We start from the raw sequence: 23,627 nt of genomic DNA on the forward strand, positions 1-23,627 counted from the left end.
GTTTTATTATTGACATTGAGTGATTTTCATCTTCACATGGCGATATTTCGATGAGTTTGGCAGTTTGGCACCACTACACATCAGGAGTGAGACACGAAAGGAAGAAAACCCTGGCTAAGTCGATTGCAGTCACCCCATTATTATGTAATTTGATTGACAAGCGTTTATTACAATTTTATCATAATCGTTCTGAGGCTGTCCAGTCAAAAATACAGTTCACTTCGTAACACCAATGAACTAATAATAATCGCCTCACGTGCCAACCTAATCGCAGGAGTGAATGACACACAATTACGGCGTAATTAAAAATAAAACTCGCAAGTATAATCGAAAAATCAAGGCAGTGAAGCATTTGATAATCTCAGTGATAATTTACTCTGAATACCCTTTATAAGCCGATTTTTTTTAATTTTCTCATCATATCAAAAGAAAACATGAACCAAAAAGCAATACTGTGCTTTTTGGCCGCCCTTTTGGGCTCCATCTCGAAATCGGAAGGTAAGAAAAACATTGCCTAAGTTGATAAAACGATTTTTGTTATTAATCTCAACATTATTATTGAACACTCTTTATTAATATTATTATAAAATATATTTACAAACTAGCGAATTTGGATATTTGGTATTTTATATGAATTTAGCATACAGCTATTAGATAATTTAGTGGCGGCATATAAATTCCAACTACTAATCTGCACTTTGCGCCATTTTCTTTCTAAACACATTCAATTGTTTTTTTTTATAGAAAATTTAAAGGGACCTGAAGCCTTCGGAATGAACTTTTAGGGGCCATGTTTTTTATGTCTAAAACGAGATTTCAAATGACCACGCAAGCGCATGTTAAATAGTGCATCTCATTATTTTAGCTACATAATTGACATAATTCTTAATATTGTCGAACTATTTATGACCAGAGCGTATTCGAAATTATTTTTTAACATCATAATTTCCAGGGCTTCAAGGTAAATTGACACTGTTGTTTTAAAAATACTGATATTTTGGGCCATGTTATTCCAGCTTTCGATATATAGTTTTTATTGCTTGGATTCAAGTGTTAACTAGCTCAGACAAAATATTTTTTTTAACACGCGATCTCGTACTTTCAGTCATTCATCATTGCCGTTAAAGGCGGGTTGAAATCTCCATCCACCCACAAAAAGGGCTTTTAAAATATCCTAGCAATATTATCAAAAAGTTTTCTCTCTATCTCTATCGAATATATACTACTATACTTCTATAAAGGCTGTAAATACGGTAAAATCTACACCAAGTTAATAAAATTGTCCCTTGTCATATTATTTTATTTATTTATTATTTATTTATTTATATAATCTTTATTTTTATTGTAGTATTAATTAATTCCATTATTATAAATATATAATCAGAAAAATTATTAAACTGTTTTTTTTTTTGGAAAAATTGAAGGACAATCGGAAAGTACTTCTTTACGAAAATAGTTCCTTTATTTTTATTGAAATCTACGTACACTGTTACTTACATTCGTTATAGACACTGACGAGTCTCTTACCAAAAATATTCAAATCCATCTTTATTGTAGATAATCGGAGGCGTTCATAAGATTTCTTGCATTTTGCTATACCAAACACTTTTTTTCCCTTATTTTGAGGTTACCATAAAATAATAATTAATAATAAAATAAAAAAATTTCTTTAGGTCGAATATTTTGTTACTTTGCATCCTGGACAGTATACAGACCCGGAGACGGGAAATTCGACGTGGACAATATCGATCCATTTCTATGTACCCAAGTATCATTCGCCTACGTCGGAGTAAATAGTAATGGAAGTCTTGAAGTAATAGATCCGCACCAAGCAAATAGCAATGGTCTCGGTAAGAAAATAAATTTATCATATTTTCGAACGGCGACAATTTTTATTTTTATTTTGTTCGAATTAAGCAGTGATTGTGATATTTCTCTTGTTCATTTGAATGTATATAAAATTTAACATTTATGACGATAATTTTATACTTTGTAGATGGGTTGAACAGATTTGCTGCATTAAAGAAAGTAAATCCGGACCTGCAACTCTTTATCAGTATTGGCGGATGGAATGAAAGCCCAGATAAATATTCGAATATTTTAGCTGATCCTTCACTGCGACAATCATTTATCGATTCAGCCGTAGCCTTTCTCGATCAATATCAATTCGATGGAATTGATTTGGATTGGGATTATCCTTCGCGAAACGACGCTAGCAACGACCAAGATAAGGTATAGATTATTTAATAAGAGATTTAAGGCAATGAGAGAGCAAAAATATATATTTTTAAGATGGTGGAACTTCCCGATATACCGGAAGTGGGTGCTTGGTTTCTTATTGTAAATAGAAGACCCTATATATCATTGCATTTTCGGATTCCCAGGAAAATTCTCTAAATTTGTTCCAAACGGAAATCTTTAAAATTTTACGCAATCAATTTATTGTGTAATAATAATAATAATATTGGATACATAAAAAATTGGAACAATTGGTGTTTCCATCACCTATTTTTAGAATCCTAATTTGTTATTAAAAATTAACAGTACTTTGTTTTAGGATGTATAATACGAATATATATCGTTTTATTAATTAATAATAATAATTAAAATACTGATATCAGTTGCCATATAAAAAATATTATCAATAATCATAATTATAAGCACGAAGATTATTTGAATTTGATCATGTTTTAAGTAGAATATCCGATTCGTTATCCCCAAAAATAGAAACCATCACCATAACCAATTAGAACTAGTATAGAATTTCTCAACAACAAAAAGGTGCAGCGAATGAAATTTGATATAAATAAGCAAAGTAATCAAATAGATATACATAACATTTTTTAGTTGAATCAAATGATGATGAAAATGATTTTCACAAATTTTTCCAATTTCATTTTAATTCTTATTTTTTCCACATCCTGTACAATCAAAATTACTAACTAAAGTAAAATTTTAGAAGATTCAGTATGGGAAAAATTTACAGATATTTATAAAAAATATGAAATATTAATTATCTCAGAAACAGGGAAATTTAGGTACGGGATATTATACACGAAATTTTCAGGGAAATCCAAGAAAGTAATAATATACCGGGTTTAAAATAAGAAAATTGACACTCATCTCCTGGCAATTCGAAATACTATTAATTATATATAAATATACATTATAAAAATATTTTAGTTGCATTACCCCCACCAATTTCAGTATGATATCATTTCGCGGTAGGACACTCTATTTATACATACATGTGCATTTTGAGACACCTGTGCTTATTATCCATATGGAAATCTAAGTTTTAGTTACAAAACCAACAAATTAAATTATTGGGTGATTTCTTTTTTTTACAGTGAATATACAAAAATGTAAAGTTTTTCTATAAAATTATGAGAACTAACATTTATGCAATAAGGTTTTATGTATATTGTTAAATAACTACACAAAATGCATATACGTAAAATATTTTTTTCATAATTTCAAATTTCATTAGTGTTAATTTTCGCTTTTAGGCCAACGCAATTTTGCTGCTCGAAGATCTCCAGAATACTTTCAAACCTAAAGGATATTTAATCTCCGCTGCTATTAATGGATGTCCCAGATTTCTTAGCGAGTCCTACGATATTGTGCAACTTAACAAGTATGTACTAGTTATGTAGTTAATATTACATAAAGAATTTTAAAAGTAATAATACAAATTTAAAAATAGATAATATAAATAATAATTTAACGAAGCATTTGGAAGAATAAATTTAAAATGCAGCCGAAAATATCGTGATGTGCAGCAGAGTAAGTTTTTCGTTTATTCATGTTTTTCTCTATTTATCGACGATTATTCGTATAATTTGATAATTGGCTGCGTAGGACAATGTCTTCAGCTTTTAATGAAATATTGATGAACTCTGTAAATACAGTGCCAATTACAGCCAGACACCTCATACTGTTCCAAAAAGTCATTGCAAAATTCAATTCACCCGACAAATCTGCAGCAACGTTGAATGCTGTGTCAAAATAAAAATAAGTAGAAAAAAAATGTTTTTGCTACTTTGGAAAAACAGCAATCTAAACTGCCCAAAAATTATTCGGGTGGTTGAAATACTGTAAATTTTTATCATATCATTACGTTAATAATTGGAAATACCGAAGATTACTGAGTTAAAAATATTAATCCAAATCCGAATGGTCATTTACGTACAACTTTTGATTGTCCAGTAACTTATATAAGAAGAGCATACGCATTCTTTTTTTTTTGAAATATTTAAAGCTAACTGTTGTCAATGTTGAGTGGGTGCTTATTAATTATGTGCTAGGTTTTGTGACATTGAATTATATTAATTAGGCAAAAAAATTAAAGGTGAAATTGCGTTGCTCAAAAAAACTATTTTGTTATAATCTAGATCAACGAACAATTTTAATAACCCGAACATTTAATGATTTGGGTTAAATCTTAATATTTCGAGCCCAGTAGTCTACAGCATAAATATTTACAATTAATAATTAATCAGCCTATACTAAATTACGCTCGAAAATCTTGGTTTCATCACCTCGAAACTGAAAAGTTTTGCCTCGGTTCTAAAAGTCGCTTAATATGATTTTTTTGATTTTTTGATTTTTCCGACGCAGCAGTAGTCTGCAGAAGTTTCTGTAAAATACTTGCAAAAAACTTACAAACTTATAAAACTTGTAAAAAGTTTGAGGGAACTTTAGAAACTTTTAATTTTTCGCAGGTTTCTAGATTTCATAAACGTCATCATGTTCGATTATCACGGCAATTTCAACAACTATGTAGGTCATTCTAGTCCTTTGTTCAACAGTTCGTTGGATGCAGATTCCGGAAGTACAGATTTCAACGTAGTAAGTTCACAATGCAATTTTCTTGTATCCAGCTAAATAACATTTTTTTAAGGCTGCCGGTCTCGAAGCTTGGATCCAAAAAGGAATTGATCTCTCGAAAGTCAATATGGGGCTTGCAACTTTCGGAAGAACATTTACTTTGGAGGATCCATTTAAAGCCGATTTGTATGACCCGATTTTAGATGGCGGTTTACCGGGTCCGTTTACTCGTGAAGTCGGAGTTTTAGGATACAACGAAGTAAGTCTTGGACTAACTTTATAGTAGTTTATTACAATAGTTATTGTCATTCGCGGTGGTTGTCCTATTAAAAGTGAAAATATCAGAAGTCAAAGTCTGACTATCAAAATTTTCGATGTTTCTGTAGAGGTGAAATAAAATAGAGAAACTATCCAAATTCACAGTATGTTACAAAAATTACCCTCTACAATCGTACCGAGTTTAATCCGAAATATCGACATTTAGGAAAAACTTCCGCATAAGCAAATAGTCGCGATTCTTCATGAAAATTTATCTATTTCATTAAGGGAGAAATTGAAGGAAGGAACCTAGATTGGAAGTGTTTGTGAGTTTTTGGAACTAGGTGTATCTTATAAAATTGTTCTGAAATCAGTAACATAACAAGTTTAATGGAAAAGTTGGAGTGGAACTGGCAAAACAACAAATTTCTTTGATTTTTGCTTGATGTCGTACACGGTGTTTTAGTAACGTATGAAAATGAAAAAAGAGTCATTTTGCACATTGTCATCACAGTTTAAGTGAATAAATGAAAAATAATGAACATGTGTGTAGTTTAAGAGAAACAAGGAAAACGTGGAAATGATGTTTGCACCCGTGAGTTTTGCTTTGTATTCACGTGTTCCCCTTATGTCTGGGGTGTGTATATGTTAAGGAAAAATAGCTGCAGTAATTTTGGACAGGCGTAGCTTTAGGAATAATCTAATGGGTGCTTTATACTGGCGAAATACCAACCTGATGTTTCAATGGCAAAATATTTGCCTAACAATTTTTTTGTCTCCTAGGATATTTTATTATATTTACAGTGTAATCAATAAAAAACATATCATTCCGTCAATTTCGGTCAGTTCTGTATATCTTTCTGTTTTATTTTTGCTTCAACCTTATAAAAATTTTCGTTACAGATCTGCAGCTACATCAACTTCTATACGAGGTATTGGGACAACGAGCAGCAAGTACCACATTTAATTGTTGGAGACCAATGGATAGGCTATGATGATATATATTCAATTGTTATAAAGACGCAATACGGTTTGCAAAACAACGTGGGTGGATTTATGGTTTGGTCATTAGATACGGACGATTTTCGCGGGTCTTGCGGTACAGGCCAATATCCTCTGATTAACGCAGCGAAATATATTATTGAAAATGGTTCAACATAAGTAATGAATACGAATTTTTTATATTTTTTTATATAAAATTAGTATGGTATTTTGTGTTTTGCAATTGTAATAAACATACATCATAAACATACAGCAGTTTGCAGAATATCAGGATGACCGTTCATCACTTGAATCAGTAGTAAGCGGGGTGGCCCAGGGTTCTGTCCTGGGCCCGCCACTATTTACAATCTACATAAATAACCTTTATCATTTCTTGGCCCCCAATCACTGCATGATGTTTGCCGACGATACATCCTTCACTACATCTGCTAAGAGTATCGAGGAGTTGTCCGTTAGGGTTGGCATGTTGGAGGACAGGGCTAATGTCTGGTCGAAAATAATTATCTTAAATTAAATTTAGACAAGACGCAGAGTATTGTGTTTTCCTCCAATTGCTTGGTAAGTAGTGGACAGTCCGTCAAGTTGCTTGGCATTAGGATCGATGATAGTCTAAATTGGAAACAACATATCTCAGACATGAAAAATAGATTGTCCAGCAACATATTCGTTCTTCGACGACTGAGAGGCCTGATAGGAACAAGGACTCTGCTTATGGTCTATTTTTCTTTGTTGAATTCACACTTATGCTATGGCACAGTGCTGTGGGGTGATTCCTCAGCTGCTGTGGAGATTTTTAGAATGCAGAAAAGGGCCATTCGAGTGGTTACTAATATAGGATATAGGGACCATTGTCAACCTTATTTTAAAAAATTTAAAGCGATGCCCCTTTCTTGCATCTATATCTACTAACAGTTATTAGAGATACAAAGAACGAAAGGAAACTTTAGCGCTAATTCTGATTGCCATGCCTATCCAACTCGTTCGGGGAATCTCCTTAGACGGCCTAGGTTTAGACTGAGGAAATCTGAGAACAACTCATTGAACCTGAAATTGTATAATGTTTTGCCAGATACCGTGAAAAAGATGAGCAATAGAAAATTTAAACATAATATTAAAGAATTCCTACAACGTCATTGTTTTTACTCCCTACGAGCATAAATTGACACTGTCACTGGTATCGATGCGCTATAAAACTGTATAGTACTGTCTAATTTTGTTTGTATTAGATGTGTGTTTTTATATTATTTTTTAATGTGATTTTATTGCACTTGAATATAACTACTGACTTGCTACAATTGTACGTCCCTTTTGTACGAAACGTAGTCAATAAATGAATCTATCTATCTATCTACCTACATATAAATATCAACCTGCTTCTACTTATTCAACAAATTTACATCTTGTCACCAACTCTTCTCCAGAATTCCCTATAATTCTCGCTAAATTCGGACTTTTTCTTGAACTTATATATATATATATATATATATATATATATATATATATATATATATATATATATATATATATATATATATATATATATATATATATATATATATAAACTTTTTGAGATTTGGCCTTTGATCGGAAAGTTTGTCAACATCACCGTGACCCTGTTTATTAATTTCGAATTCGAGAGGAAACTAGTATTTTTTAAATAAAGGATTAAGTTGGTAGCAAAAGTCTTATCCGGCAAGCCTTGCAGTTAGGCGGAGCACCTGACACATTACTGGATATTTGTATGGCTTCCATTACCAGTGGTATAATCCCTATTTAAAACTTTGGTGAAAGTTTTGCAAGCAAGAAAATCTAAATGTATTTTCAGTATCTGTACCAGATGCATTAATATTTGTAATATTGTTTTTCAATAAAGGCGCTTCTTATGGGACCTTGAACTCATACAGATGTGGAATAGCTCAAATAGCAGGATTATATTTTGCTAAAGATTTTAGGCTAATAAACCCAAATACAGCTTTACTTGGGACCCGCCTAATGTCCTTTACTACATAAAAACATTCCACGGAGGCTCAAAATATCTTATTTTGTTCATCTGGGCCTTGTCCTTTTCATTGTATATTAATACGTGAATAAATTAAATTATTATTATTAATAACATTCCCTTATAAAAATTAACTTATTAGTTAGCAGCACTATTAGCGTTTAGTACTGGACAAAGGGTTCCGACGTTGGCTAGTATTGAAATCTCTAACATAGAGATAGCTGACGATGGCGTCACCATTTAAATCCCTAAGCGAATGAAAAGGTCTGGTTTAAATAGATTACAGCCAACTCTAGTTGTGCCATTTTATAAGGCAGATTCTTCATTATCTGTGGCTAGGTGTTAAATGCAATATTTAAAGAAAACACAAAAATTAAGAAACTCCCAGAGCAATTGACTATTTACTACTTTTAAAAAGCGTTTTAAAAATACAAAACCTAACTCCATTAGTAGATGGAGTAGACAGTTCTCAAATGTAGTGGTGTTGATAAATTCATATTTACTGCCTATAATACACGGCATGCAGCCATATCCACCGCGGCTCGTAAGGGATCAAGTATGGATATAATTAGGCTGGCAGCAGGATGGACTGAAAAGTCAAAAACATTCAAAAACTCAAATTTTACCGAGGTTGTTCTGGGCTCTTAATCTCTAATTACTCTTTAGATGTATTTCGGTTTAAACTACAAAGGTAGTCTTTTGTTTAGTGTTGAACAATCGTTAATTACCATGGTTTTGTGGTAATTTCGTTTCTTCCAGGAATAGACTACATATTTATAATTGTTGCAAATTTCTTTAAACATCTACGTTTTACTTAATTATGAAGACGAGGCGTTGTATGATTAACAGATCAAACGAACTTACCTGTAGTGAAGTTCGATCTGTATTATATGAAGCCTCGTCGAAATAATTAAGTCCCTCCCAACCCATAACCCTAGGCATACAATTATAAATATTTGGTTTACTTTAAAAGAATGAGGTAAGACGCCGGGATGACTGACCGATGGCAGCGGAGTGCAGGGAACAAAAAAAATCGATATCTTTAAAATGCGGAAGGTACTACGTTTTACTGAATTATTTCGACGAGGTTTCATATAATTCAGATCGAACTTCACTACAGGTAAGTTCGTTTGATCTGTTAATTTTACACTACATTGGGTTTAGTGAAGGTGCAAGCGTGTTTTTAAATTCATTTTTATCCGATAGAGTTCAACAGGTCTTCTGCGACAATGTGTATTCCGAACCACTCTCCGTTGAGTTAGGTGTACTAAAAGGTACCATATTGGGTCCCTTGTCGTATACAATCTATACGTTTAACTTTGTAAAGGCTTTAAAATATTGTAATTATCACCTATATGCTGATGACACTCAAATTAACTTTTATTTTCAAGATCACGAAATAACGCAGACTGAGACTAAAATTAACACTGATTTAAAGCACTTTTATAAAATTGCATCCGATCATCTAATGCGATTAAATCCAACTAAATCATCGCTGTTGGTTTTTGGAAAACAAAATGACCATAAAAATTAATGACACTCCTATACCATACTCGGATACATCGAAAAGTTTAGGATTGACCTGGAGCTGCGGTTCAACAATTTAACATTAATATACAGTCATAGATACCTTCTTCCAATTGTTGCAAAGAAACTACTTTGTGAATCCATCGTTCTGTCATACTTCAATCATTGCGGTGGTGTGTACGCAACCTGCCTGGACGCTGCAATATCGTATCCAGAAAATACAAAATTCATGTTTGCGGCTAGTTTATGGAGTTCGCCAACAGGATGATATTTCTCCATACTTGGCTGTTACGGGTTGGCTTAGCACCCGTGCTACATTCTATTTTAAATTAATTAAGTATAAATCTCCTGAAGTCACTTTTCGTACAGATGTTCATGACTTCAATCTAAGAAAAATTTTATATTGAGAATATCACAACATAGAAAAGCAATGTTTAAAATGTCATTTTCTTATAGCATTGGACATACAATAAATAATTTAAGTCTTTTAGACATAACAATATCAACCAAAACTTTGAAAAACCGGTATAAAAAACATCTTCTTGAAACTCAATAATTTCTGTATCGGAAAACCACTCTGCTGTTTACCCCTACCCCCTCCTTCCACCTTTGTCCTGTAACTTCACATTCTAAATTATTCTAAACTCTGCGTAACATATTTAATTTTGTTTATTTGATTCTTTTTTTTTCTTGTTCTTGGTTTACATTAAATTGAGGCTTGAACAGTGTCTGGCTTTGCTGGACGTCTGCGTTTTATGAGGCCTTTTGGAGTGTAATCATATGTATATTTGGCAAAGCAATAAATGTATTCATTATTATTATTATTATTATTAATTTAAAAACCTCCTCGGGCCTGATATTTCTGTCAAGAGTATTATAAGGAACCAAAATTTTAGGAACAAATAGTGGCATTTTGACCTTTGTACAATGGTAACTGAACTACAACTTTGCAATTTACTCGTTTCTTATTTTATGCGCAAGCTATTTGGAAATGTTCATCTCAGAAGCAAAAGGCACTCGCCACCGAACGCGTACAAAAAAGAATTTCATTTACATATTGTCGAAAATCCGTCACAGTCTCGATTATATAAGCCACTGCTGAGTAGATTTCAAGCTACCAGAAGAGTCTCTTTTGATGCCATTTGTTGGAGGAGATACGCTTTCAGATATCCTAACTAGTCGGTGTTGATTTGAGCCGACAGCAGTAAAAATGGATTAAATAATAGAAATAAATTATTACTAAACATTGTCGTTTATAGCAGCAATAAAGTAATTTAAGACCATCGATTTTCTGTTTAATCTTAAATACGTCGGATTTATAAGGCAGCTTAATTAGGGCGCCGTACTTGCAGAATTGAAATAGTTAAAAAACATCTTTAAGTAGGTGTCGGGTCTGCAAAATTTACACGTTATAAAAGTGAGACAACTCTGGGTGTTTCTCTTGCTCATTTGTATAAGGCAATGAGATTGTTTTCTTTGTTTAACTAATTTTTTGAACCTTATAATTGATGACAAAAACAATATTTTTATCAATTTTTTAAAAAGTTATTTAACACAAAATAATAGGATGTATTTTTTCAGGAGCATTATTTCAAAAAGAATTTTCTATTTCTTGAAAAATGGATACGTTTTGATTAGATCAATAGGTAAAGAAAACCAAAATCAATTTATTTTTAAATAATAAAAATATTAATTAACAATTTTCGATATTACATGGAAATCACAGTGTCATCACATTTTTCCATTCGTGAATCAATACGTGAAAAAAAGATTTATAAATTCAAAATAATATAGTTGAGAGATAGGAATAAGTTCCTTGGGAGAGAATAACGAATTTAATTTTTTTTTATGTCAGAAGTATCTAAATAGAAAAGATTGAATTCTTCATTTTTACTGAAAGAAATTATATTTAGCAGTTCGTCGATATAAGTTTCAATTTTCTGAATATTAAAAATGTCATTGACAGCTAGTTCTCGTAATTTTGACTTTTCGTTAATTTTGTTAATATTGAGCATAACCTGTTTCGTTTGAAGATTTATGGCGTTAGTCATATTTTCTAGTTTTTCTAACATAAATGATAAAAGTTTTTGAATTTTGCATTTTTATTTTATCCTCGTTATTACGGAGAATTTTCATATTTGACATAATGTCTTTTAGATCGTCTTGACCTCCATTTCCTGTAACATATCGAATTGCCGATCCTAAGCCGTCAAATAGACTGCGTTTTATCTTTGATTGTATTAATAACTTGTATTTTCTTTGTAGGGAGCTTAACGAATTTTCTAATTGTCTATATAGTGTTTCATTTTGTATTTAATAATAAACATTAGTTATACAGTAGTTGTAGGTTCTTGTTAATAGAGCTTAAGTTAACGTGAAAATGAGAGTTATACTAGGTTTTCTTGCACGTAGGGAACATTATCAATCTTTTGAAGTTCCTGGCTGTTGATCATCCCGGGGATCAGGAGGATTGTCATAATCCTGTAAAGAAAATTGTCGTCTTTGAAAGGTGTGGTTCTTCTTGCGTATTTATTTTTTCGTTATTTTATTGAAAGATTTTTACTTTATGGCATAAGGAACGTGTTTTCTGACCTCTTGTTTTAGTATTTTTTAAGTAAACTGGTTGGTCGGTTAATTGAGCTGGGGTTTTCGATACGTTTTGATTTCTGTTTTCTAAAATATTTTGTTAGTGCAAATTGAAAAATTTGTAATGCTGAATCGATATAAAATAAACTGGTAGCGGACTGTATTTTGGTGACAAATTTGAATTGACATCCGGGTTATAGCTCAGTTTTTCAGCCTAAGTAAAAGAACGCGGCACATACTACAATAAGAGTTCGCCCTACCTTCTGCTTGCTCCTCTAGTGATCTCGAGGGCCCTCGGTGGTTCGCTTCTTGATGGTTTCGGGCCCGACACGCAATTCTATTTCCGGACAATTAACGGGTCACGGACAGCGGTACTTATGTATTTCTTTTATATTTTTGGCAACATGAAATTGATAATACTTTTTATTTTTTCTTCGTTTGGTCTTATACCTTCCGGAGTAATGACATGTCCCAGAAATGGTACTTCCTTTCGTAGAAATTCGGATTTGTCTAGCTGTATTTTTAAATTGTAATGATTAAGTTTTAATGTGTAAAATGTGTTCATCTAGTGATTTTGAGAAGACAACTATGTCGTTCATATATACAAAACAAAATCTATTACCATACGGCACTTTTTTTCGCCTGAGGCATCCAATTTTTTTTGGACAACCCAAACTGAGCTAGAGTAAGGCGAAATTGACGGTCGAATTATGTTATTACCTAATAATTTTGAGACTTGTTTTTGTATTTATTTTTTTAAGTGATACGGATATCTAAAATTTTTGATATAAATAGGTTCGTCAATTTTTGTTCTAATATGATGAGTTGTAACATTGCAATCCCTTAACTTTTCTTTAGCGGTTGAAAATATCTGTTTATAACAATAACACAATTTTAATATTTTTGCTTTCTCTTCGCTATTCATATGGTTTGTTCTAATGACTTTTTCTACCTGTAATTTATCAAAATGCTCGCTAGAATGGTCAGTTCGCTGTTGAACATCGAAATTTTCTAGACGCTCAGTATTTATTGTTCCTATCTCTAAACTGATTAAATCGTAGGGGTAATTAATTTCAAAATTGTTCACTGTACAACTACTTTCGGGAAAAATCAAATCTTCATTTACTTTAATGCTGGATACTATAACCTCTCCGTTTTTTATTTTACTTGTTAATTTATTGTGAATGTATACATCTTGATAATATATTCGGGTATTTGGCATGTCGATGCATTTATTTTTTAAATCTATTTTACATTGTAACCCAACTAAATCTTTAAAACTAAGTAGTTGTACTTGAATTCAGTTAAAAGGGGAACTTTTACGGCGTATTTCAAAAACGCGCTGATGCACCTGTATCAATAAGAATGTTGATGTTATATCTTATATCTATTACTATAAATATAAGGCAAAAGGCAAGAGCGTCTGTGATGTATAATTATATAAATTTAAGTCGATTCTAGATATGGCGTATTTATTGGAAAATTTTGTTCCGAAAATTCTTGAGGAAAATGTTGCTCGGTTTCTTGTGGAAATTCTTCCAAATTTTCTTCTGTATTATGAACTTCCTCGACAATAATTCCAGGGCGAGCTGGACCTTGGTTTGCAAAATGTTCTGTCTGTTTTGAAAATTTTGATTTTGATTGTTAGTGTTATTGCTTTTTTGATTACCATATTGATGATTAGGTCGATATGTGTTTCTTGAACTAGTCGACTTGGGAATAGGTTTTGGGAATGCATGGGAATTCTTTTGAGGTTTAAACACATTCATTTTTGGTGCTTGAAATGCATGTATGTTAGTAGTGAAATGTTTTTGTTGGGGTTGACTTGGGGGTAAATTAATAGGACTATGGGGGAACGAAATAGAATTATGTTGATTGTTTTGATTATTTACATTAAACCACAGTGTAAAACGTTCATTTGATCTGGGTGTATTCTTCTTTGAAGTATTTTGGCGTAAAAAGTTTTTGTAATTAATTTGAGCTTGAAAGCTGTACAAATATTAATACAAGTTTAAAATCTTTTAGGGTTTTATTATCTTACAAACGAACAATATGGTTCTTTTAGAATTCATATAAAAGCGTATAATGTTTGTTTTTCCTAATCTGCTTATTTTAATCGACGGAAATCAGGTTGATCCGAGTATTCCATTTGCGCATTTTCTTTTTTAATTTATAATTTTTTTTATTTATTTCACATGCAAATTCCTAGGAAACTTTGGTCATATGTTTGAAAGCTTGTAAAAAGAGTTAAAAGATTTTCTTGATTTGTGAAGTAATGTATTTAAAGAATATCGATATCGATTATATCGATAAAGTTTCGTCAGTAAATGTAAATCTGACTAATAAATCTTTGGCGTTAGTTAAAAAATAATTGAGTTGCAGCGTTGTTGCAGGGGGACACAAGATTTTGCTGAAGGAACTTTTCTATGCCTCTAACAATTGGATTGGCTTCGTCTTCTATTTGCTGGTTCTCTTTGATCGCTTCTAATGAGTTGAAACTCTCTTGATCACAACATGATTCGCGATAAAGGGTAAATGAAGCGATCCTGTTCGCAGCTCCAATTATATATTCTCACTCTGGAAAACCGTCTTTAAAAAGAACTCGGCAATGTTAGAGCGGAGCTTTTTATTTTGGTACTAACTAATTTTACATGATTTCTAACCTATTTATATCTAAGGGAAGGGAAAGTAAAAAAATAAAAAGTTATCATTAATGATACCAACAAGTCGTGGTGAAAAGGTATGTGAAACGGTATGCGGTTTATTAATTCATGGAAAGACATTCCTACTGCTGAATGCAGTGTTTCAATAAAGGAAAAACATTTATCACTCGATGCCAAGCAAAATGTCCAAAGGATGGATAGACCGATTCTTCATGAAGGTCTAGAGCAACTAATAAAGGGAAAGGAAGAAATTTACATGCCTGGTCAGAAAACGGTTGGAACCCAAACCCTTTTTGACTTAACTGTAAAAACAGCTCCTGCATCGACTACCATGAAGCTACAAGGGCTCCCACCATACCATTGTATTTTCAATCCTATAGGCTATAGAGCACAAGTGGCACCAAAAAAAATTATTACCATTAGGACATAAAATTCCTTTAGAAATGTAACTTGTAAATTTAATAAAAAATTGTGTTAATGAAAAATTAGTTTACCATGTTATTATTACAGAGAATTCTTATAATCATCATATTAGTTAATCCATTGTTGTTAATTTAGGTAAAAGATAATGACGATGACAGAGAACTGCATTTAGAATAATGTATAGATAGATATCAAATAGGCATAAGTAATAATTAAATAATTGGTTTGTTGAACTGTTGCATTTCATTAATTTAATTATAATAAAAATTATGTCACTATTTACTTTTCTAACGCACATGAAGTTAATTCACCACTACTTTATTGAAAGAAGAATAAACGACTAAAATGATTTCACACAGTATTCTAGGATTTACCCTCAAAACACCCATACAGTGAGAAAATTAGAGACGTAATATAAAACAATCTCTTATTGCACTTTTCTGATATTAACATTAAGGTGTATGATTAAGAAGGGAATATCTATTACTACCCTCTTCCTTCTGAATGAAACTTGCCTCACAAAATCAATATTGGATTACAGTGTCCATTCCAGTATAGATCCCAGACCATTGCATACAACTATCAAAATTATCATAAATAATCTTACCATTAAGACATTTTTTTCCACACCATAAAAATTTTTATGTTTTTTTTAATAAATTTTTTTCTAAACTAAAATGCGACATTCTGTTTTCCTACTATTTCAATTGACTTCGTATTGACTAGTGACTGATTAAAAACGAAGCAGGTTTAAAGTAATAAAAATTCTGCTTGGTGCTCTGGTTAATATTATTAGACGATATTATAGATTTTATCGAAAATCTGTACGTTTAACAACATTTTTCAGCTTCCTAACTTTTTTCAAATGAGAATTGTAGTGGTTCTAGAAAAAAAATGGTCCGATACTTTAGTAGTAGTTGGTTTAGGAGGAATCGGGTGTTTTCAAGAGATTTTATACATTGATTGTGTATTTTGACGTTTGTCAATTCTGATGTTCACATTACACGTCACTCAGTGATATATTCGTGCTGTTTTGCAAAAATGGTATAGATATATAAATATGTAAATCAACGCACATGACTAAAGTGGCGTTTATCTTGTTGACTATTTATTATTATGTTTCTTTGTAGTTTCCATGGAACGGGTTTCGAATTGATATGGCAACGCAGTATCGCACAAGTAAATTTTTAAGTGACTCACTCCTCGCTGTTCTAATTTTTATTACTTTTTGGAAGACAGCATTACCTTCATCAAACATTTCTCATTGGAAACGGAAACTCCGAAAAGTTGCCGCGTTAAATCAGATAAACCTGTCGCTGACACCTCTCCGGATTTTATGGACAAAACAAACAAATGAGACCGAAGGAATATGCCCTAACGCAAAACAAACAATCTACTAAAACGATTGTTTGAATGTGAGATTCTCTGTTTTCGCTACCTTTTCGGTTGTTTGCTATCAAATATGCAGCTGACAAACAGTATTTTAATTTTTTTTTTTAAATCAATAGAATTCTCAAGATATCCAGATTTAGTTTTGATAATATTCGTCAGTGGGATTATGATTCAGGAAAAATAAATAATAAATCAATCAATAGCAAAACCAGATCAAATTCTGGCAAATCATTTTTTGAAAAAAATAAATAAATAATCAACCATCAATAGGCAATGTGGTAAAAAGGTAGGCTTCCAACATTTTCCACCTTATTATTTATTTAAAGTAACATGTAAGCTAATTCGGTGTTGTGTCTCCTAGGATTAAAAATGATTCAAAATAGAGACGAACCTCCCCCAAGAAAAACAGTCTAATTTATACTAAATACGCATTAGGAATAGTAGCTAAAATTTAAAAAATCAAACAAATATGTCTCTGAAACAGATTCACACTGATAATAAAAAAAAAATTCCGCCTGAGTGTCTAGTGGGCGGATTTACAAAGGCCTTCTACAATTAATAAAACAGAGTGATTGCCGAACAACAAGGAAAATTCGTTTAATTTAAATCGAATATGAGGGAACATCATATTATTAAAAGTATATTAATCAACACCTTAAAAATGGCAGTTGTGTGACGGCAGTTATATTCTTTTACGAGATTGTTAATTATGAACTTTTAATAGTATATTATGCAACAAGTGCGGTAAACAGCATTTGACTCACGAGTTTATTTGACACGAGCGGAGCGCTGCGGAGCGAATATTTAATAAACTTAAAAAGTTTACGGAACGTGTTGCGTACTTTACTTTTTATACTATCATTGGTTTTTGGGTACATTTTAACAAAACAACACGAATACATTCACTGACATGACCGTCAGAATTGTCAAACGTCAAAAAATTAAGGATGTGGGAAATATCTCCGAAAACATCCGATTGTTCCCAAACAAGTGCGGTAAAATCCCGGAGTGGCTCGGATCCGTGGGAAATAAAACTGACGTGGTAAAGTGACGCTTCCGGCACGCTAGATGGGGGTGTAATTTTGCAGACGGGAGTAGAAAACAAAAATTCAACTCTGTAAATTTAGGCGCCACCAGCTTGCGTCTCTTGCCAAGATTCCGAAATGTCAAATGTAAAAACGTAATTTTACAAGCACGTCAAGCACAGTTTGCAAGAAATTAAGCTTACGTGGGCAACACGTATTGTTAATTGTTAATTCTCCAAAATTCTATTCATAGAGAATACGCAAGAGCTTCAGCGAATCGCATATTTCTACCTGCAAATGAAAAGCTGATTGTTACACTATTTACCTGGAAGATTAATATTAATTTTCCGAGCTTTTTCGTAGATACACTGTAGTTTCCGTTCATCATGTTCTCGAGCACTTCGCTATGCTTTTTTTTGTTTCCGCTGAACGCTGGCCGTGAATCAAAATCGCCTAAGGGGTATCACTGGAGTTCGCCTGTGTGTTTTGTAATTATATCTACGAACAAGCTAGGAGATTTTTTTTTTGAATATTTCAAAAAAACGTCCACAAGCTACTGTAATACTTTTTATTAAAGTTCTGGATTCACCCTGCGTCGGTTTTTGTTGAGTCGAACTAGCTAACGTTTCGCCAATCATCCTGTTAATTCTTTCAGGCCTTAACTGAAACTGTCTAAGGTTGCTGATAGATTTCAATAGACTCTCGGATTTTTCGTTGCTAGAAGAATTGATTACATTCAAGAATTCAAGTTTTATCGAATAAAATTTTATGTCCGGTTTCCTGTTTCTGTTGGGCAACTGCTAATGAGCTCATTTGTCTTAGTCTTAAGGCTCTTTCATCTTCTTTAAGCCTAGTTGATATTTTTCGTCCGATTTTTGGACAAGTGGTAAATCTCGTTTTGACGTTATATTTCTTTAGAACTTTTGATATGTGGTAAGTGATGTTTTGAATATAAGGAAGAACAGTGGCAAGTGTGGGATTGCTTTCGGTCTCATTGCTATTGGAAAGTTGGAAGTGTATCTTGTGGTGGAGCGCTTAATATCTTTAATGTGGAAATTATTAGAGAGAAGAGAGAGGTAAGGTGTTTTAATTCTGGGTTCAGTGCCTCGTCCTCAGATAGTTTTACGGCTCTATAAACAACATATGGTGATGTGACAACGCATTATGCTAAACACAATGTAAAGACATTATTGTTATCTATATTTAAAACACACAACTGTGATCCTACGTGCAGGGTACCATACTGCGGCGAAATTTTTAAACGCTCTCTTGCCTTTTCGACACCTCGCGAAGAACATTAAATCGTATATAGTTCGAGAAGTGAAGTTAGTGGTTAACTCCTTCAGTTTTGGGGACCTGGAGCCCCAGAAGCAGAACATCAGCAGCTACCGGTGAGTACCCTGTTTTCGTAATCGCCGTTGTGTGTTGCACAATGGTACCTATGGAATTATCTATCCGATCAAAATTTTGTACACAGAGAATAATTAAATTCCAGCAAGCTTACAGTCCTCTTGCGTACCTGAGTTTTCGAACCGCTGTGTGCCAACAGAATGGGAGGTTGTTATTAGTTTCTAATTCAATGGTAAAACGTATGTTATATAGTTTTAATGTCTACTAGGGACCATGAGGCCAAATAACAAAAGTATCATCAAAGTAGCGTTTTCATAATTTTGATAGTGGAAACCCATAGCTGTTTTCGACGTTTGTTCAAAAATTTGACCGTTATAACAAATACATGTTCCAGACAAGCATTTTTCAAATAATATGAGAAGGTTTAGTTCCTGATTCTCGGATTTTAATATATCTGAAATGATGGTGTGAGTTTCAGTAATAGGAACTTTGGTAAAGAGAGATTCTACGTCGAAACTAACCAGCATATCTTGTATATTTATTGTAATGCTTTTTATTTGTTTAATGAAGTGAAAGGTATTAAGTACGAAATTATCAGTTTTCAAAATAAATAAAAATAACTAAAAGTTCAGATTTTCACGAAATTTCGTGAAAATCTGAACTTTTAGTTCTTATTTATTGTGATAAATGCATTTTCATCAAGTAAAAGCCACCTCAGTTCAACTATCAGTTTTCCCTGCAAAGGATTTTAATACGGAAGATAGATATTTTGCTAGAGAATATGTTGGAGAACCAATGGTGCTGACAATAGGTCGAAAGGGTAATCCTGGTTTGTGAATCTTCGGGAATCCGTAGAGACGAGGAATTTTAGAGTCATGAGGGGTGACAAACTTCTTCATGGAGTCTGATGGAGAAGAAGCCTTAATGATAGATTTAAGTTTGCATTCCGTAGATGACGTGGGATCTCTTTTAAGTTGACGATATAATTCGTCTGTCAGAATATCTTGAATCTTTTTCCCATATTTATTTGTGTTCACGACCACCGTAGCATTTCCTTTATCTGATTTTAGGATTACGATGTCGGGATTAGATTTTAGGACAATGCGTTCAGGCTTTGCAATATTAGATTTAGGGGGTTCGATTTTTTAAAGATTTTTGTGGTTGGAACCTTTTGAAAGATCTGACTTTTCCGTGTCCGAAACTTGGTGCGATGAAACATTTATCACAGTGTTTGCTAGTTGAGAAGAGTTTGATGACGTTAGTTTTTCAAATATCTGAATGTGATTCTGGGTAGAAGATAAACGAAGATGAAAGGATACGAACTTGGATGGGGACAAGGTGGAAGCAATTTCAAAAGGCAGAAACGGATTACGGATGTGATGAATTCTTTCTCTTAAAGCGAAACTAGATTTTCGAAGAATTTTATAATCTTACGAACTTTTAATATATTGGGATATTTTAAGAAAATTGTTGATGAATTTATGATCTCTACAACAAAATTAATATCCAGGTAAGTCAATTAAGCTTTAAATTTTAATTCGCTTGTCCTTGAAACAATTACACACTCTAGATGTTCAGAGGGAAATGCGATTTTGCCGCAGCTGGAGGTATATTTCCGTAATTAATAACAATATAAACCGAAGTAATAAATAATTAAATGACCCACAATGGTGTAGTTATATCTACACAATAATTTATAGAATAACCATATATCTTGATAACCGATTATCTCTACAATGATATTGTTTTATTCTTTGTTCAGTACTTTTTTTGCGAATGTTTCTTCGGGCTCGATTAAAGGTCTGTCATAAAATTAAAAAAAATATATTGAAGGATGGTGACCAACCGGCTGTACGATGTACTACGTCAATATTGACACCTCATCTTGAAGCAGCCGAAGTTGCTTCATAACAGGTGCTTTGGCCATGTCAATTCCACCTAACTTTAGTACCAGTTTTAGCCAGCGACTTATGGACTGCAAGGATGCTTAATGAAATGCTTTTTTATGCGTTAGTAGTAGATACTTATATTTTTTGCGATAGCTCGAAGCGCGTTAATTTTATTTCGAGCTGATGTTTTAATCTTGTCTGTAATTCAAATTTCTATTTTCCCGTCCACAGCATATTCCCCATTTTTAGTGCCGTTACGGTTACTTAATGATGAGATTGCCAGCAAAAAGACTAGTTGGTACATTAATTATTCTGAAGTTAGAGAATCCAATGTATACCAAGTTTTCAACAACCGCCAGCACCAAATCCAGATTCCTCGTAACAGCGTAATTATTCTCTGGAATTCTTATGTTCACAACACCATTTAAAAATCTGTGCTGATCATCCCCGTTAGGGGAAAAGATTAAGTTAAGAGCGGATCTGTAGGAGTTGATAACAGAAGAAGATGTCCGATACACATTTCAAAAACTCTAGACAGTTACCTATGTCATAAGAGAACGGGTCTGTGTTTTTTGATTACAGGAGATCCCATATTTTTTAAACAACTTGAGCACTGGTTGAGGCTGACTTCTGCTAGCGACTTCACCAATTTTGATATCTAGCTAGTGTGGCTGGTCCTGAAGGGGGATAGTGTTAGATTGAAATTAGATTCGGAAAGATGGAATTTTCTGACAACAGTCTTAAAAAAATATGGTACCACGGTTGTAAACGCCAATTTGGTACAACTACAGTACCATAGAATAGATCCACCACTCGAGTAGCGCAAGGAAAAAGGTGGGAAGGCGTAAAAATAAAGAGAATGTGAATCAAGCAGCCGGGAAATATACCTTTTGCACTTATTATTTATTCGTGAAGCGAATAGATCTATTTCAGGTATCCGGATTTTTTTTTAAAACATAACCATTTAGTTCGTATTCGGTATCGATTGCTGATGATCTAGATTCTTTGTCCACTTTAATTTTTTCTGTTGACGCAATCTAGCTGGCAAACATCATTAAATGTGTGTATTCGTACCATTCCCAAAGTTGTTTTGCTACATTATTTAAGCGTTGATATTTTGCGCTGTCTCGTCAATCGATACAAAATATTGCCGTACGATTATCGAACGCTAGAATTGAAGCTAAACGGTCACACAACGACCGGTCTACGTTGTTGTGTTGTATCGCACAATTGCAAGGTCCCAGTGACCAAATAAAGTTGTTTTTAAAAAACTCACCCTGCTTATCGAACCTTTAACTCATTACATTCTGTAGCATAAGTAAGGTAGCTGATTACGTGTTGTATTCGTCGGGCCAGTAAGAAATTTCTCAAGGCGTCAATACTTTCATTTCCAGTAAGTTGATGTGAATTGACGTTTCTCTTTAATCCTAGATACCATGAAAAGTCCTACATCCTACCCTCACAAAAGGCACCCCCGCCAGATGAAGACGCGTCTGAGAAAATTTCTTGAGTGAAAATTATTTTCCCGCCAAGAGAGAACGTTTATTAGTATATTAGAGATCTTCACCCTGAGATTATAATTTTCAAATTTGTTGTGAATTATTGATTGTTTGATTATTTTCAAATACTTCAAGTAAACAAAGTCATATTTGGTAAGAGAACATGAAGCAACTAATTTCCCAAGTACTTGTGCAAAGGTTCTAACTGAACAGTGCTTTTTCCTTTTAAATTGCTGAATTTCTAGCTGGAGGAGAAACTATTCCCTTTGCTTTGCCATCGTCCAACGGGGTGTTTGTTGAGGGTGTGGACCGTATTCGTATAGGGCTGGTTTATTTTTAAATGATAGCCGTTAACACAAACTCTATTCAGTTACAATGCGACGACGCACAGTACCGTGACCTTAACCCAAAAATATAAAAATCAAGTTTCGACTTGTTCTATATTTATATTGCCAATAAATGGGTTGGTTATAGGTCGCTTCAATGTAACAGTCAATTCTAGTCATCTGATTGGCCGCGGTTGACTTAATATGACCCGCCCAATTCCGTGTTCTGAAAAAGCGCCCCTAACTATCGCATTAATCCCTTTCTTTTACAAGTGCCAATTGCATCAGAAAACAAAAACAAGTGAGGGTTTTTAAACAGTGAACAATGGAGGTTACAGGTCAAGGTATGTACCTTAAAATGTATGCATAAACTAGCCTATGGCTAACTTTTGCTTTATATTAGATACTTTAAAGGTTGCTATCCTCAAAATATGCATTATTTTTTAATTTCCAAACTTTACATAAGGTTTTACAAAAATGGTATCAGACACCGTTTGTCTTTTTTCAATTCTTTTTTAGTATGAAAATGAAGGCAGGAAAAGTTTAAATTAAAATCATTTTTTCAACCCACTAGGTCATTGATCGAGGATCGATAAATAACTTTAACCAAATTTGACTTAAATGTCTTTAATCGTTTCTGAGTTATGATTTTTGTCCCCAGTTCCCATATACTCACGGTACTGTGCGACGGTACAAATCGGTTTAACTCGCGTTAATCACAAACACACAACTTGCGTTGAACTCCTCGAAAGAAATATCTGAGAGGCGAGTCTAAACAGTATTGGTATTGGTATTGGTATTACAGGGGGCGCCCTCGCGGGCTTCCAGGCACTTAGGCCACCAGATGGGCTCGTTGTG

At 33.1% G+C, this 23,627-nt stretch overlaps 1 protein-coding gene across 1 annotated transcript; it reads left to right on the top strand.

The window, feature by feature from the left end:
- The first annotated feature begins 432 nt into the window (after window positions 1-432).
- On the top strand, window positions 433-6,318 carry LOC132705806 (chitinase-3-like protein 1). The gene is made up of 7 exons (XM_060676738.1): window positions 433-498; window positions 1,674-1,850; window positions 1,997-2,232; window positions 3,510-3,637; window positions 4,725-4,851; window positions 4,904-5,089; window positions 5,992-6,318. Exons 1-7 carry the CDS (start codon window positions 435-437, stop codon window positions 6,247-6,249), a joined length of 1,176 nt encoding a protein of 391 aa, XP_060532721.1. The 5' UTR covers window positions 433-434; the 3' UTR covers window positions 6,250-6,318.
- The last annotated feature ends 17,309 nt before the right edge of the window (window positions 6,319-23,627 follow it).

This window comes from Cylas formicarius, unplaced genomic scaffold, assembly GCF_029955315.1.
Source record: "Cylas formicarius isolate icCylForm1 unplaced genomic scaffold, icCylForm1.1 PGA_scaffold_10__41_contigs__length_53128322, whole genome shotgun sequence".
NCBI lineage: Eukaryota > Metazoa > Arthropoda > Insecta > Coleoptera > Brentidae > Cylas > Cylas formicarius.